Source organism: Anolis carolinensis, chromosome 1 (assembly GCF_035594765.1).
Source record: "Anolis carolinensis isolate JA03-04 chromosome 1, rAnoCar3.1.pri, whole genome shotgun sequence".
NCBI classification, from domain to species: domain Eukaryota; kingdom Metazoa; phylum Chordata; class Lepidosauria; order Squamata; family Dactyloidae; genus Anolis; species Anolis carolinensis.
Genome location: NC_085841.1, coordinates 50,596,311 through 50,618,782, shown reverse-complemented (window position 1 = coordinate 50,618,782; position 22,472 = coordinate 50,596,311). Strand labels below are relative to the sequence as shown.

At 37.7% G+C, this 22,472-nt stretch overlaps 1 protein-coding gene across 5 annotated transcripts in view; it reads left to right on the top strand.

The window, feature by feature from the left end:
• The window catches only part of ltbp1 (latent transforming growth factor beta binding protein 1), a 212,553-nt gene that overhangs the window by 120,915 nt on the left and 69,166 nt on the right, over nt 1-22,472 (top strand). For 4 of the 5 annotated variants that reach the window (XM_008125456.3, XM_008125451.3, XM_062974291.1 and 1 more), the window contains exons 9-11: nt 16-87; nt 17,495-17,617; nt 21,322-21,489. In XM_008125456.3, coding sequence (XP_008123663.1) covers nt 16-87; nt 17,495-17,617; nt 21,322-21,489 — 363 coding nt within the window. The remainder of the gene's footprint in view (nt 1-15; nt 88-17,494; nt 17,618-21,321; nt 21,490-22,472) is intronic. The other variant, XM_008125460.3, reaches the window with a different exon arrangement.

Genomic DNA, 22,472 nt, shown 5'->3' with positions numbered 1-22,472 from the left:
TCTTATCAACCTTAGCTTACCCTGGATATAGTCCAGTAGTGGATTGTCCACAAGGTTACAAGAGAATTAATGCTACATTTTGTCAAGGTAAGACATTTTTATCATCTATTTTAAGCAATTCTTTTGAAGTAAAATGCATACTGGGTTCATTGGACCAGACCAATAGGAATAAATACAATCCAGCAGTTTTGTTAACCAATAGTGGTATTGGTTGTGATTTAGCTGAACATATTGGCCTCTTTGTGAACAAACTATCCCAAGACTTACATAGATCATTTTGAGCAACAACAGCCATTTGAATTCATAAACATTTATAAACATGTTTCCATTAGCAATAGTAACATGCAAAATGGCTTATAGCATATATACGTAAAATTATATTAAGTTAAAACACAAGTTAAAGCCTGCAGAAGGAATGGAAGAAGACAGATGTGGAATTCCATCAAGATTAACCAAGTCCATCATAATAGTTTTCTTAAATGGTGAAACTCTAGAAAGTGAGCTATGAGGATTTCCTTGGTTTATATATTTATTTTTAAAATATTTTATTAGTATTATATTTTGTTATATGTGTAGGTTTTATACACATCATTTATCTATAACCCCATTTCTACTCCCTTTTCCTATTTCTCACTCTTCCTCCATTCTATATTATCCACTCATTTATCTAATATATCTTAGTTCTGTTCACTCTTTTGTTTTTTTCCAACCCCCTCCTTCCCGCACCCCATATCCATATCACAATTTCCATTAGAACTTTAACTTCATCCATGAGTTCATCTTTTCCCATCTCTGTATAATATTTACATTGGCTTTGCCCCTTTTTATCCATGTTGATGTTGATGGTATTATTAGGAAACAATAAGATTGATGTAAAATATCGAGATTTATTCAAAACGATTATTCCTGCTGGAAAGGCCATAATAGCATGGGGTTGGAAAGATAAAAAAAAAGAATATGGTAAATTGGAACAATCACTTGTTTGATCAGGTACAATCAGATAGTATAGCAAGTGTAATTTATGAGGATTAGAAGAAAGATAAAATGAGAGAAAATAAAGAGAAATGGTTGATATATATGGATTGGATTTAAAAATGAGGATTTCCTTGGTAAGGTAGTCCTAGTCTTAGCACAAGTGTACAGAAGAGTCTGCCATATTTGCCTACGAAACGGAAGTCTGACAGTGGTGAAAAATTATGTTAATGTGGTCTGAGGCTGCAATCGTATGCGTTGTCACCAGAGTGTAAGCCCCACTTATGCTAATAGGGTTTGTGAGGAAGATTGTGAAGAAAGACAATTGCTTGCAGGCCAAAACTTTTATTTTCAGAGCAATTTCAGCCTTTCAGTTCAATCTCATGACCCGCTTGCCCCTGAACTGTATCACATTCACTGTTGCTGCGGCAGAAGAGTGCTCCCACTGCCAGCCTGCTCTGCAGCACATTTCTCATCTTTGAACCTTTTCTAAATATTTAATTGCTCTAATGTTTCTCCAATCAAAAGCTTCCTCAGTTTACAAACAGTATGTGGTACCAGCATGATTAACAACCACCTCCTGATTATTTCCTTTCATTTGAGCGAACTAATGCAATGAAACAAATCTCTTACTGATGTTTGTATGATCAACAAAGAACCGTCTGTTTGCAGACTAATTTGAACGGTTTAGTACATGGGTTCTATCCAAATTCAGATTTCTGTCCACTTGCTCAAAATAAACAATGATCTTCTGGTTGAATTCCTTTTATGTACAGAATAGTTGCTGTGAAATCCAACAAACATGAGCATGTCAGATTTCTCTATGTTTTAAATAAAAGCTTAGCATAAATACTAAATATCTGAATGTATTAGGCTATATCAATTGAATGGCAAATTTGATTGCACTGCATTTTTCTGCAGTGCAATCTTTCTTTCTTTCTTTCTTTCTTTCTTTCTTTCTTTCTTTCTTTAAAAAGAAAGAAAGATTATTTGCAGTGCTCTTATTAGCAGATTTCCTCAGAAAAGAGAAGGTAAATTAAAAGAACAGCTGGTAAAAGCCTTGTCTATTTTTAAAAAAGCATTTGCCAGTAGATGATTCTCCTAAAAACTGCATGTGCTTAGGAAAATTAAAAGTAGCTGGTTTGTTGTTGTTTAACTAGAAAAACAGAACATTTTTATTCCTCCCAGGAATCATCTTATATTTTGTACATATAAACACAAAGACTTTAGAAGTCTCACTGGCTTCACAAAATGTTGTCTCTAAATGAATGGAGCAAAAGGTTGAGAGTCAGATTGACATGTGATCAGGAAGTTGGGGGATGTGTTCCTTGCTGCTAGCTTTGCCAAGTAATAGTTCCAAGAAACATATACATTGTGAGATATCATCTTGTGTTTGAAGTGAGCGCCACCTGCATTTTAGTCATTTCACATCTACAACCTGAACAATGAAACAACAGTAACTTAAGCTAAGATCAACCTGAGTTTTTTCTTGGAAAAATTAGCAGAATAGGAATTTTGCAATTAAATAGCTGAACTCCAGTACTTGTTTTTGAAAAAGTGTTAACAATTACTGCTTTAACCCCACGGGTTCCCCAAATCAGTTAATTGTTTTTAAATGAAATTTAAAATTAAAGAACATTTTCAATCATGACAAATTTTATGTTCCTTTATTCAAAAATAACTAAATAGTGATTTTAGTTATCTTTTTAAAGCATCAGAATGCTATAAGCTGCTGGGTTTTGGTAGAAAACACACATGCATAATGAGGCCACACATATACAATTAATATAAACAGGACTAAAACGCAGTTCTGTTGCAAAAAGGCAAGGTTTCCTTTCTTACATTTAAGAAGAATACAATTACAATTACTTAGCTAGATGTAACAGAAAACTCAAACTATAGACTTTCAGAATCAGATGAACCTATAGAACGGGGGAGACTGAAAAGGGGTTAAACTGTTTAAGAAACACCTACTTCATAGTAGGGTTACACTTTTGAGGTAAATCTTGACCCATTTCATGTCCAGGCTTTCAGTGGGGGGGGCACGATCTACTTTTTGGGAGCCCTCTGAAATCGGAAGGGCAGATATCTGTTTTTGCTCTGAGGTGCCGAAAGATCCATTTTCTATTGGCCAATAATAATAATCATCATCATTATCATCATCATCATCATCTTTATTTGTATCCTGCCACCATCTCCTCGAAGGGACTCGGGGTGGCGCGCAGATGGACTCAATATTGCAACCATAGAAAAGCACAACAAAATACAGAAAAGTATAAATTAATAACAATAAAATTAACCCAAATATACTTAAAACAGCATTAAAACCTCTATTAATTTAAAAAATACTATAAAACCCAGCACGCTACAAAAATAGTGGTTGTATACAATACAGTTATAGGGGGAGGGGGCTTCCCAGACTAAAAAGAAAGGGCCTGAGGCTGTTAGCAATGGTGGGAGTTGAAATCCAAAATGCTTGGAGGGCCAAAGTTTGCCCATGGCTGCACTAAACCATCAAGTAGCGGTAGTACTATGTGAAGATGTCATCCATTATAAACAAAAAGAAACTTGTTCCACACGAAATTTCGCTAAATGACAACTTTAACACCTGTAAAATACATTGTTTATCTAACATGTGCCTTTAATTAAGAAAGTTTGGTTAAGAAAGAGATGCCAAATACAAATCTCATTACAGTAGGGACTGTAATAACTGTCTGTTAACTGTATGCTTTTGTAGCTGGGTGTAGTCTACGAAGAATTTAATTTTCTCTGGTCACATGCTCATAATTTATTTTGTGTATGTTGATTGAAACTATAGTTACGAGGGTGTGGTAGCACCATTTCTGACTCTTTTATGTTCTGCGTGCCCGAATTCAACCAAAGTATTTTGAATATAGTTTTTATGTTATGCCCTTAGAGTCTTATCCTAAATAGAAAAGGTTATTCCAGTTCCAGTGCAAATAACTGACCAAATTCACTGTGACCTTTTGAAGAATACAATTTTAATGTCATTTCAGGGCAGGAAAGTTTAAAAATGTGAGAAAGAAATTGAACACTTAGTCGAGCTCAGGATCTGCTTTCGAACAAGATAATTAAAACTTGACCGATGTATCTGAGTATCTCTTATGAAAAGCCACCATCATGGGAAAATACCACAAATGTTTACTTTTCTAATAGTAACATTTTATCCACATCATATGTGGGACCTTCCAATGCTTTAATTACATAGCCCAGGTTTTATTTCTTTCTATGGAAAAATAACTAAGAGCATTGTATTGTTTAATGTATCTTGTAGATTGTTACATTTCCTAGAACAGTGGTTCTCAACCTATGGGTCCCTAGGTTTTTTGGCTTACAATTCCCAGAAATCCCAGCCAGTTTACCAGCTGTTAGGATTTCTGGGAGGTGAAGGCCAAAACATCTGGGGACCCACAGGTTGAGAACCACTGGCCTAGAATGATGCATATATGTCTAGACTGGGCTCTGAAACACATCTGGTTACTCTTGTTAAACAAGACACTTCCTCATGGGCACTTAGTGACTACAATTTAACCTGAATTGTATCGTTGCACATTGTCTCATGTTTGAAATATAATAATATAAGATCATTATTTATTATTTATTTATTTCATTTATATCCCGCTCTTCTCACATCGCAGGGGACTCAGAAAGGCATACATCATATATTTAGGCAAATATTCAATGCCTCAATTATACAAACTGTCAAAACATAACATAAAATCATTAAAAATTAAAACAGTAACATATTAAGCATAATAAATCCAGTACACCAAATGCCACTTAGCACCAATTGTTAGCCCTTACCTGTCCGAACGTATCTCTCCCTATGAACCTTCTCGGAGATTAAGATCGTCTGGGGAGGCCCTGCTCTTGGTCCCACCTCCTTTGCAGGCGTGATTAGTGGGAATGAGAGACCGGGCCTTCTCTGTGGTAGCCCCTCAGCTATGGAACTCCCTCCTCAGTGACATTAGATCAGCCCCTCTCTCCTAGCCTTTATAAGAAAGATAAAAATGTGGCTGTGTGATCAGGCTTTTAGTGAATAGGGCAGTGCAATGACAGATATATGGAATTACTATGGAAAGGCCTGGGCTATGACTATGGATGGCGTGATTCCTTATGTAATGTAATGTTTTAGATGTTTAATATGTCTGATTTTAATCTAGTTTAATTTTAATTTCCGTATTATATATGTTTTTAAGGCATTGAATAATTGCTTCTATGTAAGCCACCTTGAGTCCCCTTTGGGATAGAGACGGGCAGGGTATAAATAGAGCAAATAAATAGTTATAGTTCAGCTGCTTCATATATTTCACATACATAATATTAGCCCCCCCAATCATACTCTTGAGGCCACTAAGTGAAGATGGCACAGTCACTATGAAAGATGGAAGCCTCTTAAATAAAATCCAAGTCTCCAGTTCAGATGGAATCAATCAATTAGTCCTCCCTCCCTCAGGCACAGCCAGGTCCAGCCATGTTCCCCCAGTTCCTCCCTCCCCCTCCCTCTCTTAAAGGGGGATGGCAAGGTCCCCCAACTACACCCCACCCCCATTACTACTCACCACATTGTTCAAAGATTGCGGGGGGGGGGGGTGATGAATAGGTCACCCTAAGGCCAGGAAAGCAGTGAGGCAGCGGGGCTGCTGAAAAAGTTAAGTGGCAAGGCAGGGACCGTGGAGGCTCCTTGTGCAGGTGTTCCAATCTGCACAGAAGGCAGGGCAGGAACCCATGGCTTGAAAACAGTACATGTGGAGATCTAGGAGTGATTCTAGGCTGCATCAATAGAAGTACAGTATCTAGATTGATGAATGTAATAGTCTCACTCTAGTTTTGGTCAGACCTCATCTTGAATAGTGTGTTCTAGTTCTGGGCACCATGATTCAAGAAGGATATTGATAAACTGGAACATGTCTGGAGGAGAGTGACCCAAATGGTGAAAGGTCTGGAAACCATGGCCTGTGAAAAGCGACTTGGGAAGCTGGATATGTTTAGTCTGGGAAAGAGGTGATATATTTGCCATGTTGAAATATTTGAAATGGTGCCATATTGAATCTAGAGCAGCCTGTTTTCTGCTGTACTAGAGACTAGGGCAGGAAATAGTACATTCAAACTACGGGAAAAGAGATACAACTTAAACATTAGGAAGAGCTTTCTGATGGTAAGAGCTGTTTGCCAGTGTAATATGCTGCCTTGAAGTGTATCTTCTCCTTTGGAGCTTTTTAAACATAGGCTGGATGGCCACCTATTGGGAATGCTTTGATTGTGTGTTCCTGGAGGGTAGGGAGATGGACTGGATGGCCCTTGTATTTTCTTCTAACTATGATTTTATGATTTTGTGAAATCAGGTAGAAGTAATGTGAATCTTGGACTGTAGTGAACACATCTTGGGATTTATTTTAAGGAGGAAGGGAGAAGCCAAATGCAGTCTGACACATAGTGATTTCAGTAACTTTAAGGAAATACTGGATGAACAAGTCATGAAATAGTCAGTCTGTGAGCACTTAGAGAGGAATGCTGTAATTACTAAAACCCAGCATGAATTTCTCAAAAGCAAGTAAGGCCCAGATGATCTTACCATGTTTTATACAAAATTGTACACTTGGTTGATCAGGAAAATTATTAAAGTTCCCATGATATTTTTTAGACAATCTGTGGGCTACATTTGGGTGGATATGTAAGTGGTTGATGGTTCAAACCACGTGAGTGCTTACCAATGGTCGTTCTTCATTCTAGAGAGAAGTAACCTAAGAGGTATCTCAGAGTTTAGTTTCTTTATAAACAACTTGGGCGATGGAACAGAAGACATGCTTATTAAACCTGCAAATCACTCCAAATTAAGTGAGATACCTGAAACCCCTGGGGACAGGATCACAATTCAGAATCACTTCAACAGATTGGAATGTATGTGAAAAAGATATAGAAGTTGTAGTAGATCCGAAGCTAAATATGAGTTAATATTGTGTTATGACAGCCCATAATGCCAGTGCAATTCTAGGTTGTACCAATGGGAATAATATAGTGTCCAGACTGAGGAAAGTACTCTCACTACTCTCTTTAGGTTTGGTCAGATCTCAACTGGAATATTGTGTCCAATCCTGGGCACTAAAATTCAAGAAGGATGTAGCCCAAATGGAAAATATTTAGGGCAGGATGATCAAGATGGTAAAAGGTCCAGAAAGTAAGCCTTTTGGGGAATGGTTCAGGGGGCTTGGTGTGTTTGTTTTGGAGAAAATGAGATGTTCTGTGATATCCATCTTTAAGTTTTTGAAGGGATGTTAGTCAGGAGATGCAGCAAGCGTGTTTTCTGTTTCTAAGAGACTGAAACAGAAACTGACAGATTTCAGTTGCAATAAAATAGATTCCTATTAAACATTAAACAGCACTGGGATGGATCCATATAGCTGAGTGCTTGCCTGATATTTTTTAGTCTCCAGGTACAGTTGTATTGGTTATTGTAATTGACACGTGAATAACCAGAAGGATTTGCAACATTTTAATTCAATCTGTCCAAAGAAATATTTTATTATTGAACACTCTAGTTTCAATTTAGCATCCTCAGATAGTGCTATAAATTCCTGCCGGCTGACACCCTTCAGTATATGTCCTCAGTATACCATATACTTTAGAAGTATAGAAGATAGCATCTTGCTGTCAGAACGAAGTGTGATCTCAATCCGAAGAAAGGTGTGATACAGATGGAACAGATTTTGAAAGTGACTAGCAGAAGTACGTATTCTGTTAAAAGGAGAGAGTATTCTGATCGCAATCCTCAGAAATTGGGGAATGGTCCCTGGCTGAAGTTCACACATTGTATGCCCTAGCTGAGTGGGGATGTGCAGCCGATATCTGTAGGGCAAGTCCAACTCTTTAGGCAATACACCATCCTCACTTTCAACAATTCATTCTGAATTTTAAATGTAATGGTCTGTTGTCCTGTAGCCTTTTCCAAATGTTTCTAAACCACAGTATTATAATAATATTAGTCCAACTGGAATTAATTTGTAGATTCCATAATTGTACATCACATCTTTCCCCCCCAGGTTTCAACATCTTCAAAACTTCTTTTAAATAATGAATTTTTGTTGTACCTTCATTTGATAGAGATAGGAAATGTTTTAAAAGTTTTAAAACTGTTGAACTGTTTTTCACCCAGCCTTCATCTTGATCCAGATTCCATTTCCAGCTGCCTTAACAGGTTGATTTCATTATAATTTACACAGCTGGACAGGACTGCGGGTGGCCAGATATGTGTTAGGTAGGTGGCCATTAACCACAGGGTGAATTAATATGCATTGGATAGGAAACTTGGAGGGCTTTTTGCCCAAAGTGCCTGAGCAAATGCTCGTTCCAAAACATTGTGATCTTTTCTCCATGTCCTCCCAAAAGAAGGCATTTAAGGTTTGATATATTAATTTGTGGATAGTTCCTTTCAGGTCCCTAGATTGTATAATGCAGGATAATATCAGTACAGTACAGGCAGTCCCCAAATTATGAACAAGATAGGTTCTGTAGGTTTGTTCTTAAGTTAAATTAGTATGTAAATCGGATCAGGTACATTTTTTAAGTGTGACTCCATATATATATATATATATATATAGAGAGAGAGAGAGAGAGAGAGAGAGCGCTTTGGATAGCATAGGGAAGGTTTAAAACCATCGTTGTATTTGTTTTGCTGTCTGTGCCCCTGTTCAGAAGATTTTACCTCACTTTCTGTTCCTGTAATTGTTGGATTTTGAAAAATTGGCTTGTTGTGGAAACAAGGATCAATGCTAAAGCTTCAGTGGAGACACCTTTTCCCCGTGATAATTCTTTCAGGAGTGAAGTTCCCATCCCAGGGTTAGATTTCTCTCACTTCCTGTTGTCTCCGCCCCATTTTTAACTATGAATCCTATGTAAGTCAGATGTTTGTAACTCAGGGACTGCTGGTACAATAACTTTCTGAAGAGCTCATCAAGAATTCACATCTGATGTATCGTCATTAGAACATATCCATTGATGAAGCATTACCCACTAACAGCAGAAAGTGTCAGTATTCATAGTGTCTATTAACCAACATTCCTAAAAATAACGTGTAGATTTCAGTATACGTTTACTTCTAGTTGCTCTTCAGAAAATAATTATTACCAGCTTGAATAATTTTCAAATTTATTTAATGCAAATATCATTTGGTCAATGGGTGATGATACATAGTAATGAGAACCAACTGTAATAAGGACTAGGCAAAGTCGTAATGTTACATGTCCTATCTCATAAACTATTTATTGTCATGATGTTATCTTTAAATTTGGATCCTCTTTTGGATAAGTGGATTGATAAAAGGGGACATGTTTGAGAATAATGCATAGCTCTCAAAATAAGAGTTGCTCCCTAGTAAAATGTTCCTTCCATCCTCAGATTTCAAGCATTCCAGTAACTTAAGACTTCAGATGAGCATTTAGAAATAGTGGTGAGGTGGAAAAAAAGGTATTGCCAAAGTTATCAAAGTAACAGAAACACAGTAAATGTAAGAGTTCTAAATATGAATTCGTTTACAATGTCTCATTCTCTGCAATGCAAGAAATTTGTGGATTGAAAAAAATTCATTTCAGGGCAGAATTCTCATTTAGGAGGCAATGCCTCCTAGAGCCTGTCCATCCCAGTTACAGCCTTAGGCTATCAGTAGCTAGCTGTAAAGTCATAATAACTACTGTTAGAACAGCTCTGATTAAGTGATCTTTCAGAAAAAAGGAAGTGGTTGTCTCTTGTTTTCATAGAGCACCTGGTTTAGTATTTGTAAGGATGTTATGAGTTAACAGAAATTATTAATTTGATTTTATTTGTTTGTTAAAAAAAGAAAAGAAAAGAAGGAGTTATATATTAACGAAGGCAGGCCTCGCATAGAAGCCAGCTGGAAACAATATACAACAGGTTGCCATAGCAACATAGCCTCTCTTTGGAGGAGAAGGGGGCATGGCTTAGTTGGCAGTTAAAGCTTAAACCCTTTTTAAAAAGAGGTAGTTGCTGTTCGACTTTTGAGGAAGTGAGGGGCTGTTTGAATCAGCTGAAGAAAGGTTGCTCTTTGATAGCTTAGAAAAGCTGGGAAATTGAGGCTTGTTCACACAAGCAGACGGCAGCTTATTGTCATTCAGGGAAAGGCTGAGGATATAAGCTGACCGGGAGTTTGGTCTAGAGGGAGTCGGATTTTAGGAAAGAAAGAGGGAAGAGGATCAATCCATGGCTTGATTGTTAAAGTGATAGTTAGATCACTGTTCTTTGAAGAGAAGTTGTTTAGAAGTATTCATACAAATAAGACTGCACTGTAACTCAAGATCCTGAAACGTCTATATATTGCAACCACAAGCTTATGTACAAATAAACTTGAACTTCGTTGTTGTTCATAAAGATCAGTCTCCTTGCCTCACTCTGCGCCTGGGAAAAAGCCATTACCATTTACCATTTATCATTTACGTTAAAAGACATTACCTCACATTGGTGGCAGTTACTGTACCTTCTTATATAAGTTACTATATTTACTCATATAAATTCCTCAGTTCTGTTATCCTTCCTTATCCTCCAAATCCTCCTGATATATATATACTCCCTCCAGACATATTTTCCCTCCATATTTTAAGGACGGTTTACAGTATTCTTTTGGTTAAGAGTGCTTAATCAAACAGTAGAGGTTTGCGCCAAAATATTTCCTTATTTCCTTCATACTATTGTTTCGTTTCAACTGTTCGTCTACACAAAACGAATGACGACATTTTCGTAGGAAACGAGAAGCGACACAAAAATAAAAGCCTCACAATCATCATGCTTGCTTTAGTTTCCTTTCGTGTTGGCTCTGTAACAATAAGCAGGTACTGACAGAGGGCTGCTTTCCCATTACAGCTGTTGTGTACCAGTGGGTGTTAATAATAATATTAATATAAATAATGATAGTTACTCTGGTACCCTAAACTGAGTCTGGGTCCAGGAGAGCAGTGCCTCCCAATTACATCCGATATGTATCGATGGGTCTTGATGATCATATTTATATTAATATTAAGAACAGCAGTTATTCTGGCACCCTAAGCTGAGTCTGGGTCTGGGTCTGGGTCTGAGCCTCAGAAGCCCTCCCATTGCAGTCAATTGTCTGAAAATCTAAGATTTTTTTTCGTAAGCCAGACAAAAATTTATGTCGTATAGTCGGCCCATTTTCGTTAGTGGAACACGCATATGAAAATTAGACGACATGAATGAAACTACACAAAACGAACAGCAATTCTATACGAATGCACACCTCTATCAAATAGAACTTTGGTTTTATCAGCTCTTATGCATAATAATAGTAATGTTTGGGGATTTCCAAACACATCTAAATACTTGTAGTCTGAATACCACTTTCTTGCAGCCAAAATATCACTTTCTGGAAACAAGAATAGCTAATCTTTAGCAGTAGCTATATTTTAGTTTTACATCCTTTACTCTTCTCTTACGTTTAAGTTATGATCCAATGCCCTCACATTCTGCTTTATCTTCTCCTTGGGAAAAAATCATGAATCTACCTCCTTTTGGAAGTGTGTCATAGATCCCTTATATTCTTAATCTTGTAGCAATTGTGTTGGTGCTGTTTTTGTCGAATCCCTTCAAACTGTTTCTGACTTATGTCAACCAAAGGCAAACATATCACTCATCTGATCTATCAGGTGTTGTTGTTCCGTGTCATGTTTCTTGATAATACTAGTGTTTGTGTTGTGTTGCTTAATTTCAGATTGGTTCACAGACCCATATCGTATTTAATCATGGGTAAGAGAACCAACCTGATGTGTATTAATGAGACATAGCCCAGTGAAGGAGAGTTTGGTGGAACTGGCTTTGCCCAGCTTTCTCTATTTGCATACTAAGTTCATTGCTACTTTAGACTGGTGGCTTGGCCTTTCTGACTTAGCTATCTAAGCTAGTCATGGTTATGTTCATGAAGTAACACACAGGACCTCAAAAGGATTTAGCATCTGTCTGGAGAAATGAGCTGGGGGAAATCCAGAAAACTGAGGTTGAATTTTGGCTAGACAAAGCTTTATGATTGAGTAGTTCTTGGATTCAGAAGACTGAGCAGCAATTTCTTCTGAGCGTAACTGCCTCTGAAAAAACAGGTTCACTGCTGGAAGGAACTATTGAGAGAGATATGTATGGTTCAGTGGTTTGTAACCTCAAAATGAATAGCCTCAAGATTTTTTGTAATGCATTCTGTATGGGACTGCCCTTGAGGTTGGTTTAGAAGCTACAGATGAGGCAAAACATCAGTTTCACTGCATGTGGAACAGATTATTACAACACATGACATCTTTACTGAAAGGCTTGAGCTAGCTGCCTGAACACTACTGGATCAAGTTTAAGGTGTTAATCCCCTAAGGTCCTTAATAACCTCAGAGCTGGATATTTGCCTTGCCTTCTGAATACAATACATGGCAGGCAGATGTCATCATGAACTTTGATTCATGCTATGTTAGTTTTCATCCAGAGTTTCCCAGATTGGTTTTTTGCTGATTGATAAGTATTTATATTTATGGTACGGTCCCTATGTGGTACATCACTATGTTGAACAGTATATACATTAATAAAATGCTTGGGTTCAAATGTAATTAGTGAAGCAGGCATTTCACATGAGTAGCTAGGACATGTTCTTCATCCATAGTGAGCAGAATTTCCCTAGATAGGCATTTGCTTTGTGTCAAGGAGAATTCTCATTATCTCATTATGTATACCAGGAGGAAAACCTTCAATTAGGTTGCAATAATTGTTCTGATAATGCCATTAGCTTTGGGTGTGTCTTCACACTGAAGGACATCATTTAAGTTTTTGCTTCAAAGAATAATATCCTATCCAGCTATATTCAAGAATTTTCCTGCTGCCTAAGTATGTTTCATTACAGACCACCCACTGTTTAATGATCCCAACGCAACATCAGAGATATGTATTGTATTCCTCCCTAGTTTGGAGAAAATTGCTGTCCCTGAAAGCACTTCTAAATTTGTTTCTTTCCAAACCATCAAAAAATTGCACTGCCAAATCTTTGATGTATCTCATTCTGTTATTCCTCACACTCATGCCTTGGAACAAATTATCAAGCTTTGAGTATATTCATCTATAAATGGAATGGAAACCAGAATATTTAGCCTGTGTCAAAAATAAGTAGTTAAACTAGATTCTTAAAGGCATTCTGTATATTCATATGTGAAATTCTGTTGTTATGCCTGTATAAATAACCAAAAAGAGTTCCAATACTGTTGATTTCAGCAACTTTTTAATTTGGATACGGAACTTTGATACACAAAATCATTATGTAAAATCCACTGGTAAAAGGCAATTAATTATTTTTATGCTACAAATTTTAAATATTGGTAAAATGCTCCTAAGGGAATATCTACATAGTGTAGAATTAATGCAGTTTGGCATAACTTTTAACTGCCATGACTCAAAGATATGGAACCCTGATATTCGTATCTTGGTGAGGCACCCATACTCTTCGGCAGAGAAGGTTAAAGATGTTAAACTACAACTGTCACAATTCCATAGCATTGAATCTTGGCAATCAGAATCAGTCAAACTGCAATAATTCTAAACAATAATAATAATAATAATAATAATAATAATAATAATAATAATAATAAAAACTTTATTTATACCCCACCACCATCTCCCCACGGGGACTCGGGGCGGCTTACATAGGGCAGAGGCCCGAACAACATAAGGACAAAATAAACAACAGCATAATACAAATCACAATATAAAAAGATAAAAACAGTAATACAGTATGAAGCAAGAATATTATAACAGTTAAAAACCAGTCAACTGAAACAGCAATACTGTTTTTGTGTTATGTAGTGAAATGTTTAATTCACTGTTGCTGTGTAAGTATGTGTATTCACTCCGGCAAGCATTCCAGCAGTCAAGTGGTTAATTGCAGTGAGCCCTGATTTATGCTAGAAGGACAAAGCATCAAGACTTCCGTCTGAGCTATGTAGCGGGAAGATATGTCATGGACTGTGGAATGTAGGATGTGCTTAAAGTTTACTGATAACAGACACAGAGAGACTCCATGATTTGTTCTTGCCAAAGCAACATGTGTCCAAGCAGCTCAGGCTGTTTGATGTTTGTAGATATTCTGTAAATAAAGTTTTTAGTGCCGCTGGGATCAGCAGATAAGATCGACTATGCTTTCGTGTTTGTTAGTGCCGCTTTAGTAGTCACTAAGTGGTCTAACGGATGAGCAGAGGTGAGACCTGCCTCATCAATCATTCAGGATGCCGGTTTCCTGACAAATACAAAGGTAAAAGTTACGTTTAAAACACATAAATGGTAAGGACATAATAAATACAGGATAGATTATTAAAACCATCTGGGGCTGATTAGCTAATGACTGTCTCACCGAAGGCCAGCCGAAATATCCAAGTCTTCAGTTGTTTCTTGAAGGAGGATAGAGAGGGAGCTAACCTAATCTCCCTGGGGAGGGAGCTCCAGAGTCAGGGGGACACAGCCGAGAAGGTCCTTTCTCTCGTCCCCACCAAACGCAGTTGTGAGGAAGATGGAAGCGAGAGGAGGGCCTTCCCGGAATATCTCAGCGATCACATGGGTTCATAGGGGATGATGCGGTCACGAAGATAGGCAGGTCCCGAACTGTTTAGAGCAGCTGTAAGCAGCTCCAGTTAGTAACCTAGCTGCCAGCCGTTGTACCAACTGCAATTTCCAGACCGTCTTCAGGGGCAGCCCCTAGGTGTACCTTGACTGATTTCTCTGGGTTGCTACAAATATTTCTAAATGCTATGTGAATGCTGCTGCTACCCATCAATGTGGGTAACAATTTGCAAAGTAGAAGTCAACAAGTCTCTTCTTCATGGAGCTAACAGTACAAAACTGAACACAGTGAAGACAAGTGCATGCATTTATTTCAGATAAACATGTTTACACTCTGTTTAAGTAGGTGATGGAAGACTAAGGGACTGGGCCAAAGACTTCATGAATCATGTAGAGAAGTGGGAATCATGTTTTTACACTCTTAACTACCAGAGGCTGTTACCTGCATGCTTAATAATGGAAATGTTGGTAGCTGCAGTCCAACATATATGGGGTCCACATGGGCTCCACCTCTGATTCAGAGGAAATATTTGAATGATAACAGAAAGGAGGCAATGCCAAATCTAAGGGGCAACATTGAAAAAAGAGTAAAATAAAAACAGGAACAGCTAGTCTGCTCATCTGGATCACACAACACTGATCCTGATCACACAACACTGAAAGAGTCACCAGTTTTTTTTTAAGCTCGGTTCAAGTTATTAGCTTAAATCTTTAATGTTCCTAATGATTTAGTGGCATGCTTTCTGGAGGGTTTCCTGACTTGGTATAAATTATTCAGATCAGCAGAAGTCTTTTTGGAGATACTTAAACTTGCAAACGCTTGTTTGTTGAGCAGGTATATATCTCCAGGAACATGATAAAGATACCTCCCTTTCTCTCATATTTGAAATATTTTAATTGCTGTCGTATTGCTGCTCCCTGCTTTCTGTGTTTTACTGTTGGGATTTTGAATTATAGTGTTTTAATGTTTGGTAGAGTATGTCTTCAGCTGTTGAATTATTTATCATGTAATAAGTAGCCTTGAATTGAGTAGAGTATAAGATAAAGTGTAAATGTTTTGCCATGCAAATTCAGTTCAGATAGACACTGTATACTTGAATTTCTGTGGGTAACTCTGTAGGTTATCTAAAGACGTCATATAGGATATTACATTCTCTGGCTGCTAGGAAGAAGCAAAATGTCAGTTATTGAAACCTATTATTAATTTCAACAGCCCTAAGTAGTATAGATGTACTGAATAAATAACATTGAATGTCAATATTTATGTACATTGTTTGATTCAATAGGTGTAGTTTAGTTGCGGCTAATAAAATGATTAAGACCTTAATAACAGTGATATTTTTAGATTATCAATGTCTCTAAAACAAAGCTACAGGAAATACTCGGTAAAAATGTTTCCTGCATAAATCGATATATGGTGGTTGATTAAAAATAATGGGCTCAATCCATTTGTTAGTCCTGGCTAGAACAGAAATAGTGAACCAAGGGCCTTAAAATATCTATTGACTTTGTATATCATTTGCTATGAAATACAGTAGATAGTATTTTGCTGTGATCATATCTTTTTATAGGCATTTAACATAGGGGTTGATCCAATAAGCCTCTTCTTTTATTCATAACTAGCTTGGAGGCCCGGCGTTGCCCGGGTCATTTGAGAAAAGCATTGTTTGCCTGTGTTCCAAGTGTAGGCTATATCCAATGTTAGGTGGGGTCACTGGGTGCGGGTGAGCTCCAACTCCCATATGGAAGTCCCATCGTCCAGTGTCCATCCCTGTCCAAACACAGCCAGTATGTAGAGTAGGTCATGGGGGCCCCATGTACCATGTTTGGTCTTGATCAGTCATTTGTGTGGGTCGTGGTGCTCTCAGGAAGTGAGTGAAGGTATTGGAAGTCCCATCGTCCATGGTCCATCGTCCTCCAAACTGCACCTGGGTGTAGAGTGAGTCCTGGGTGTTGTCTGTGTGAAGTTTGGTATTGATGAGACATTGATGGGCGTGACAGTGGTCTCGGGAAGTGAGTGAACATACTGCAAGTCCCATCATCCAAGGTCCAAGCTCTTTCAAACCTCACCAAGATGTAGAGTGGGCCATGGTGGCTTTATGTGCCAAGTTTGGTCCTGATCAGTCATTGGTGGGGGGTCACAGTAGTCCCAGGAAGTGAGTGAAGATAGTGGAAGTTCCATCATCCACGGTCCCTCCTCCCCCAAACTGCACCAGGATGTAAAGTGGGCTACCCTGCACGTGCGTGTCAAGTTTGATACAGTTTTGTCATTCATGGGCATCACAGTGGTTTCTGGGAGGTGAATTGGATGAAGGTACTGCAAATCCCATAATCCTTGGTCCATCCTCCGTCAAACTGCTGCAGCATGTGAAGTGTGTCATTTGTGATATGTGTGCCTGGTTTGGTTCAGTTTTGTGATTTGTGGCAGTTGCTGTGGTCTCAAGAAGTGAGGGAAGGTACTGCAAATTCCATCATCCTTGGTCCATCCTGCCCCAAAATACATCAGGACATAAAGGGGGGCACAGGGGTTCTGTGTGGCAAGTTTGGTCCATTTCCATCATTGGTGGGCATTGCAGTAGTCTGTGGGAGTGAAGGTGTTTGAAAGTAGTGCAAATCCCATGGCCCATCATCCCCCAAACGGCACCAGGACATAAAATGGGTTATAGGGGTTATGTGTGCCAAGTTTGGGCCACGTCAGTGATTCCTGGCAGTCACAGTGGCCTGTGAAAGTGGCGGCCAATCAGAAAGCTGCCACATACTCGCAAACAAACATTGACTTTTATTATATATATAGATATAGATATAGATTATTCATAATAATATAGCATAATGACTAATGATAGGAACTTACACAGAATTGTGTGCATGGCTCCATTTTTTTAATACCAGCTGTGTTTCATTTCAGATATTAATGAATGCCAACTGCAAGGGGTATGCCCTAATGGTGAGTGTTTGAATACCATGGGCAGCTATAGGTGTACCTGCAAAATGGGATTTATGCCAGACCCTACTCTTTCCAGATGCATCCGTAAGTAACAATACTAGATGAATATCAATAGTTTGTGTGCATCGATATAAGTTAATCATTGGTGGTTATAATGTGAGAAGTTTTAATTTATCATTAATATTATTTCCTATTAACATCTAATAAGAAAATACAGTTTTAAATTTGAATCATGGAGCATATGACTCCAATGTTTGCCAAAATTCCTGTCAAAAATAAATGTTTTTCAGGGTATATACTGCTCCCTGCATAAAAGCCTCGTGTTGCTTCTTCGGGTCATCACTGGTTCAATTAAATGAAAGTTGTATTTTCCTTTCATTTAACTAAATTGGTTCATGCTTTTCCAACCCTTTAATTAAAGGATATGGAGTCTTGTCTCGTTTTTCATTAGTTGAACTGTATTCTGATATCTGCTATGTTTCCAATGTTTACTTTCCTCACTGACTTCGTTGTCAGTACTTATACCCCCACCTATTCAAGAAGACACATAAAATCTTTCAGAAAATACTTTGACTGACAGTGATCCATGGTGTTCTTTATGCTAACCAATATTTTAAATGATGCTATTGCTGAGAATATATGTAGCTCCACATCTGTTCAAAAGAAAGTTCCACTATTTTCAGTGGGTCCTTTTTCTAGGTAAGTATCCAAAGGACTGAAGAAATATCTGTTTATGGCAGAGAGAGAGGGCTCATAAAAATGAATGAACTGCATTTTGACTGAGGCCTTAATGCTAAAGAGCATTTAGCTGAAGTAGTGTTTTGAATTTATTTATTTAATGAATTGTGGAAGTGTAATCTATCATTTTTGGCAGTGACTTTACTATGTCTGTTAACATTATAAAATCAGAAAGAATATGGATCTCATTCTTTGAAAAGTGGGTCATTGTGTGGCCAAATGGAGCATCAAAGTTTACAGAAGTACAAATGAACTTATAAAGGGAAATGTTCTGCAGCCCCATTAGGACTGATAATATTTAGTGACTAGTATATTATCTGACAGTTGAGTTGAAGGGGATGAAAAACTTGAGAATGAATTCTAAGAGGTGTGGATAAAATATGGTTGCATTGCATTTTTGTAATCACATACTTCAGAAAATTTTTAACACTTGTGTCAGAAATTGTTCACATGTGCCCTTTTTTCTTGATTTGCTCAGTAATATACTTGTATTGATAAACCTCATGGGTGAGCTGAGCTCTCATTGAAGACCATTTTCGGGTTACTCATTGTATATTTCAACTACAGTTGATACTTTTCCCCTCTCTCCTATGTTAAGTCACTAACCATATATTTGGTCACCCTCTTATGTATTAATCTCTTGATTTCCGATGCATACCTGTAAATGGCTGGAATGCAAAATAAATAATTGGGAATGAATTAACTGTCACTTGAAATGAAAAGTGAGAGAAGGGACTATAACATCTAAAATCTATATAGATAATAATTATCCTAAATGAGAATTGGTTTGTTAATAAATGGTCTACATAACAATTTCCCATGTCTACATTAGTCCTATACATCAAATTCAAACAGTGGTTGATTCTTGATGTCCAGGAAATGTCCATCCTCCACAAGGCCAGCTGCTGCTGTCTCCTGTTCATTGCACTTCATGGCACAATGATTGAGGCTGCAATGTCCCTGTTATTGTGACAGCTGACCAAAAGGCTCCATGGCAGCAGGGATAACAGTCCATGTAGGACTCCAGTGGGACCGAATCCAGTTTGGAGCACCTAGATGATCTGGACTCTGCTCCCAGCACTGGTACATTTCTGGATCAGAGCTTTTAAACGGCTCCACTGAATTCGGGGCTGGTTGGGACCAGCAATGCTCTGGCTCAAACCCAGGTTTTTGTGTCCATGTAAATGAAACCTAAAATTAGTGTTAGTATATAGTGACACATGAATTATATTGTTACATGGATGCAACTGTGTTGTTCTTTAGAATGTCAGAATATGAATGTATATATTTATTGCTTTAAAAACATTTGGATTTATAGCACATTCATTCGGGAGTAAGCTCTTTTGAGTATTATGGAGCCTACTCTCAGGTAAGTCAGTTTAAGATTACAGTTTTGAATAAATAAATATGTGTATTAGTCTGATCAACTTTACTCCATTGCCTGGCTGAATAAACCAAATTAGTTTATGCTATAGGATGTAGGCTAGAGTGAAATAAGATATTTTACCTTTTTAAAATCTAAGGTTTGTATGGTCTGTTGTTTATCATTAGAATAATTTATATCTTGTTTCAGCCTCAACTATAAACTTATTTGGGCATATATCTTGATCGTAATGACTATATATCAAAATCCTGAAAGAGTGCTGTGTGGACACAGACACTTAAACAGTTCTAAAAACGGATTTCCAAGAAGCAAACATGAATTCTTTTTATTGGTATTTGTATAATTTTGAAAGAAGAATTAACATCTGTTGTCACTGGATACAAGGATAAGGCTGTCAACAACTGTTTCTTTCACATTCACTGTATTAGGACTATATCACAGAGAAGATGCAGATAAAATCCACCAATCACTGCTGCTGTTCAACTTCCATTCATTTAAACGGGATATATGAAGATTAATATTTTCATAGCTTAATGGTTGTAATTAATATTAAAAGTCAGACTGGCTGTTTTATAATTTTTATAAGTCCTTATGATGAATTCAGTAAAAAGCCTTGGGATATAGGTATATTAAAGAGAGTACTTTTGTCTTTAAAATCAAAATATCATAGCTTTGCATAGGTGCTGCACTGTCTGTAGCCCACTAGCTATGTCTTTTGCCTTGCCAGGCTCTTGACAACATTTTTGCATTTGCAGTTTAAAACTGAACCAAAACAAATTCATCAACAAGTGGGCTGTCGTAGCTTGTGGGCCACAGGTTGTACAGGCCTAATGCAAACCTGATCTCATATGTGAGTTTGGATTTCTGCTAGCATCTACATCCTTGAAATGTTGTCCTCCTTTTGCTGTAATCAAAGAATGGTCTTTTGAGGCAGGTTTTGTCCCTAAGTAACAGCAGGAATTATTTTTGATATCTTGGTGCTACATATGAATATGAGCTAAGTTCAAACATATTGTTCCTGTTGCATGAAGGAAATGCAAACCTCAGTACGGAACTTCATCACCTAAATTTGAAATGACCAAAAAGGAAAGAAGTGTAGGGTTATTCGCTTATTATAATTGTTGGGAAGTGCTTAGTTCCATTCAAATGTTTTTTTTTCTCACTGTAAGCTCTGACTAGTAATGACTTCAAAACATTTGTCTCAGTGTTATAACATGGTTTTGTATCGCAATTCATTGTAAATATTTTGCAGTCCCATATGACTCAGCATTGTAATTTTAGGGTTGGAAGAGAGTGTGTAATCGTTCAGTGTTCTGTATTTTTGCTGTTCACCTGCTTTCAGCTTCTGCTTCAGTGCTTCTGCATGGGAAAGAAGGCTATCTTCTAATTCTGTGTTGTTGGGCATGGCAGCATCTAATTTGAACACTGGCTTTGATTCTTAAATAATATGGGCTTTTTTACTTCTGTGTTGCATTATTTTGACTTCAGGTATTCTATGTGAGCATAAAGGGAAAAAATTGTCCTGAGATGTCACCATTTTCTGCACACTGATGATGTTATGTAAAAGTTCAATCTTCTTCTTTTAATCTGGTGATGGAACTCCTGTAGTGTTTCTCTGTTTGTTTCTCATGTAAACTCTAGCGTCCTCCTTCCCTTTTTGCTGCAGTTGATAATCCCATGGTCACTGAAGAGAAAGGGCCCTGCTACCGGTTTGTCAGTGCAGGAAGGCAGTGTATGCACCCTCTCTCTGTTCAGCTCAGCAAGCAGCTCTGCTGTTGCAGTGTTGGCAAAGCCTGGGGCCCCCACTGTGAGAAATGTCCCCTTCCAGGAACAGGTAAGAGGTTCCCAGAAAAAGCATATGCTTGCACTGACCCTCTGTATATTAGAGCATAACCAAATGTTACCAACATAGTTTCCCTACATTGTAGTGTTAAATTGGTTGTACTATTTTGTAGAATCATAAAATAGTAGAGTTGGAAGAGACCACATGGACCATCTAGTCCAACCCCCTGCCATGCAGTTCATAAGCCAACATAAGGTTTTGCTTCTTCTTTGTAGGCAGCTTTCATATGAAGCTATATTCCCCATTCACTCACTGAAGTTTTTTAGTGCATGGCTTGCATCCCGTGATTCAGTAGACCGAAAACATATATGCAACTGCAGTTTTCTTAGCATAGGCATTTTCAAGTGTAAACACCCAAGACTGAGTCCAGTCTTGCAAAACCTTGAAATCTCCAAGTCTTGCTGGAAATGTGAAACCAGAGTTGGATCTCATCAAAACTAGGAAGAGTTACATTTTTTACTACATTACAATTCCCCAGCAAGTGTGGCCATGGTAAAAGAGAGAGAAAAAGCTCTTTACCTCTTACAGTTAATTTTGCCCCAAGGTCTTTATTAAATAACATTGCCTAGGCTACTGAAGGAAGATATAAAGCTATTACAAGTTTCTGAAACATACGTTCATACGCCAAATCTCAGTAATATATAAGGTACATGTTTCATTTAGATATTTTTTGTTGTTGTATGCCTTCAAATGGTTAGAAAACTATGGCAACCTATGCTTTCTTGGCAAGATTTGTTCAGAGAGGCTGAGAGAGTATGGTTTGACCAAGGCCACCCAGTGGGATTCCAAAGTTGAGTTGAATATATAATACAAAATAAATAATATATAATACAAGTTGACTATCCCTTATCTGAAATGCTTGGGAACTTCACATTGTTCAGATTTGGAATTATTGTATTTGCAGATACATATATAGTGAGATATCTTGGAGAAGGGACACAAAACTAAACATAAAATTCATTTATGTTTTATAT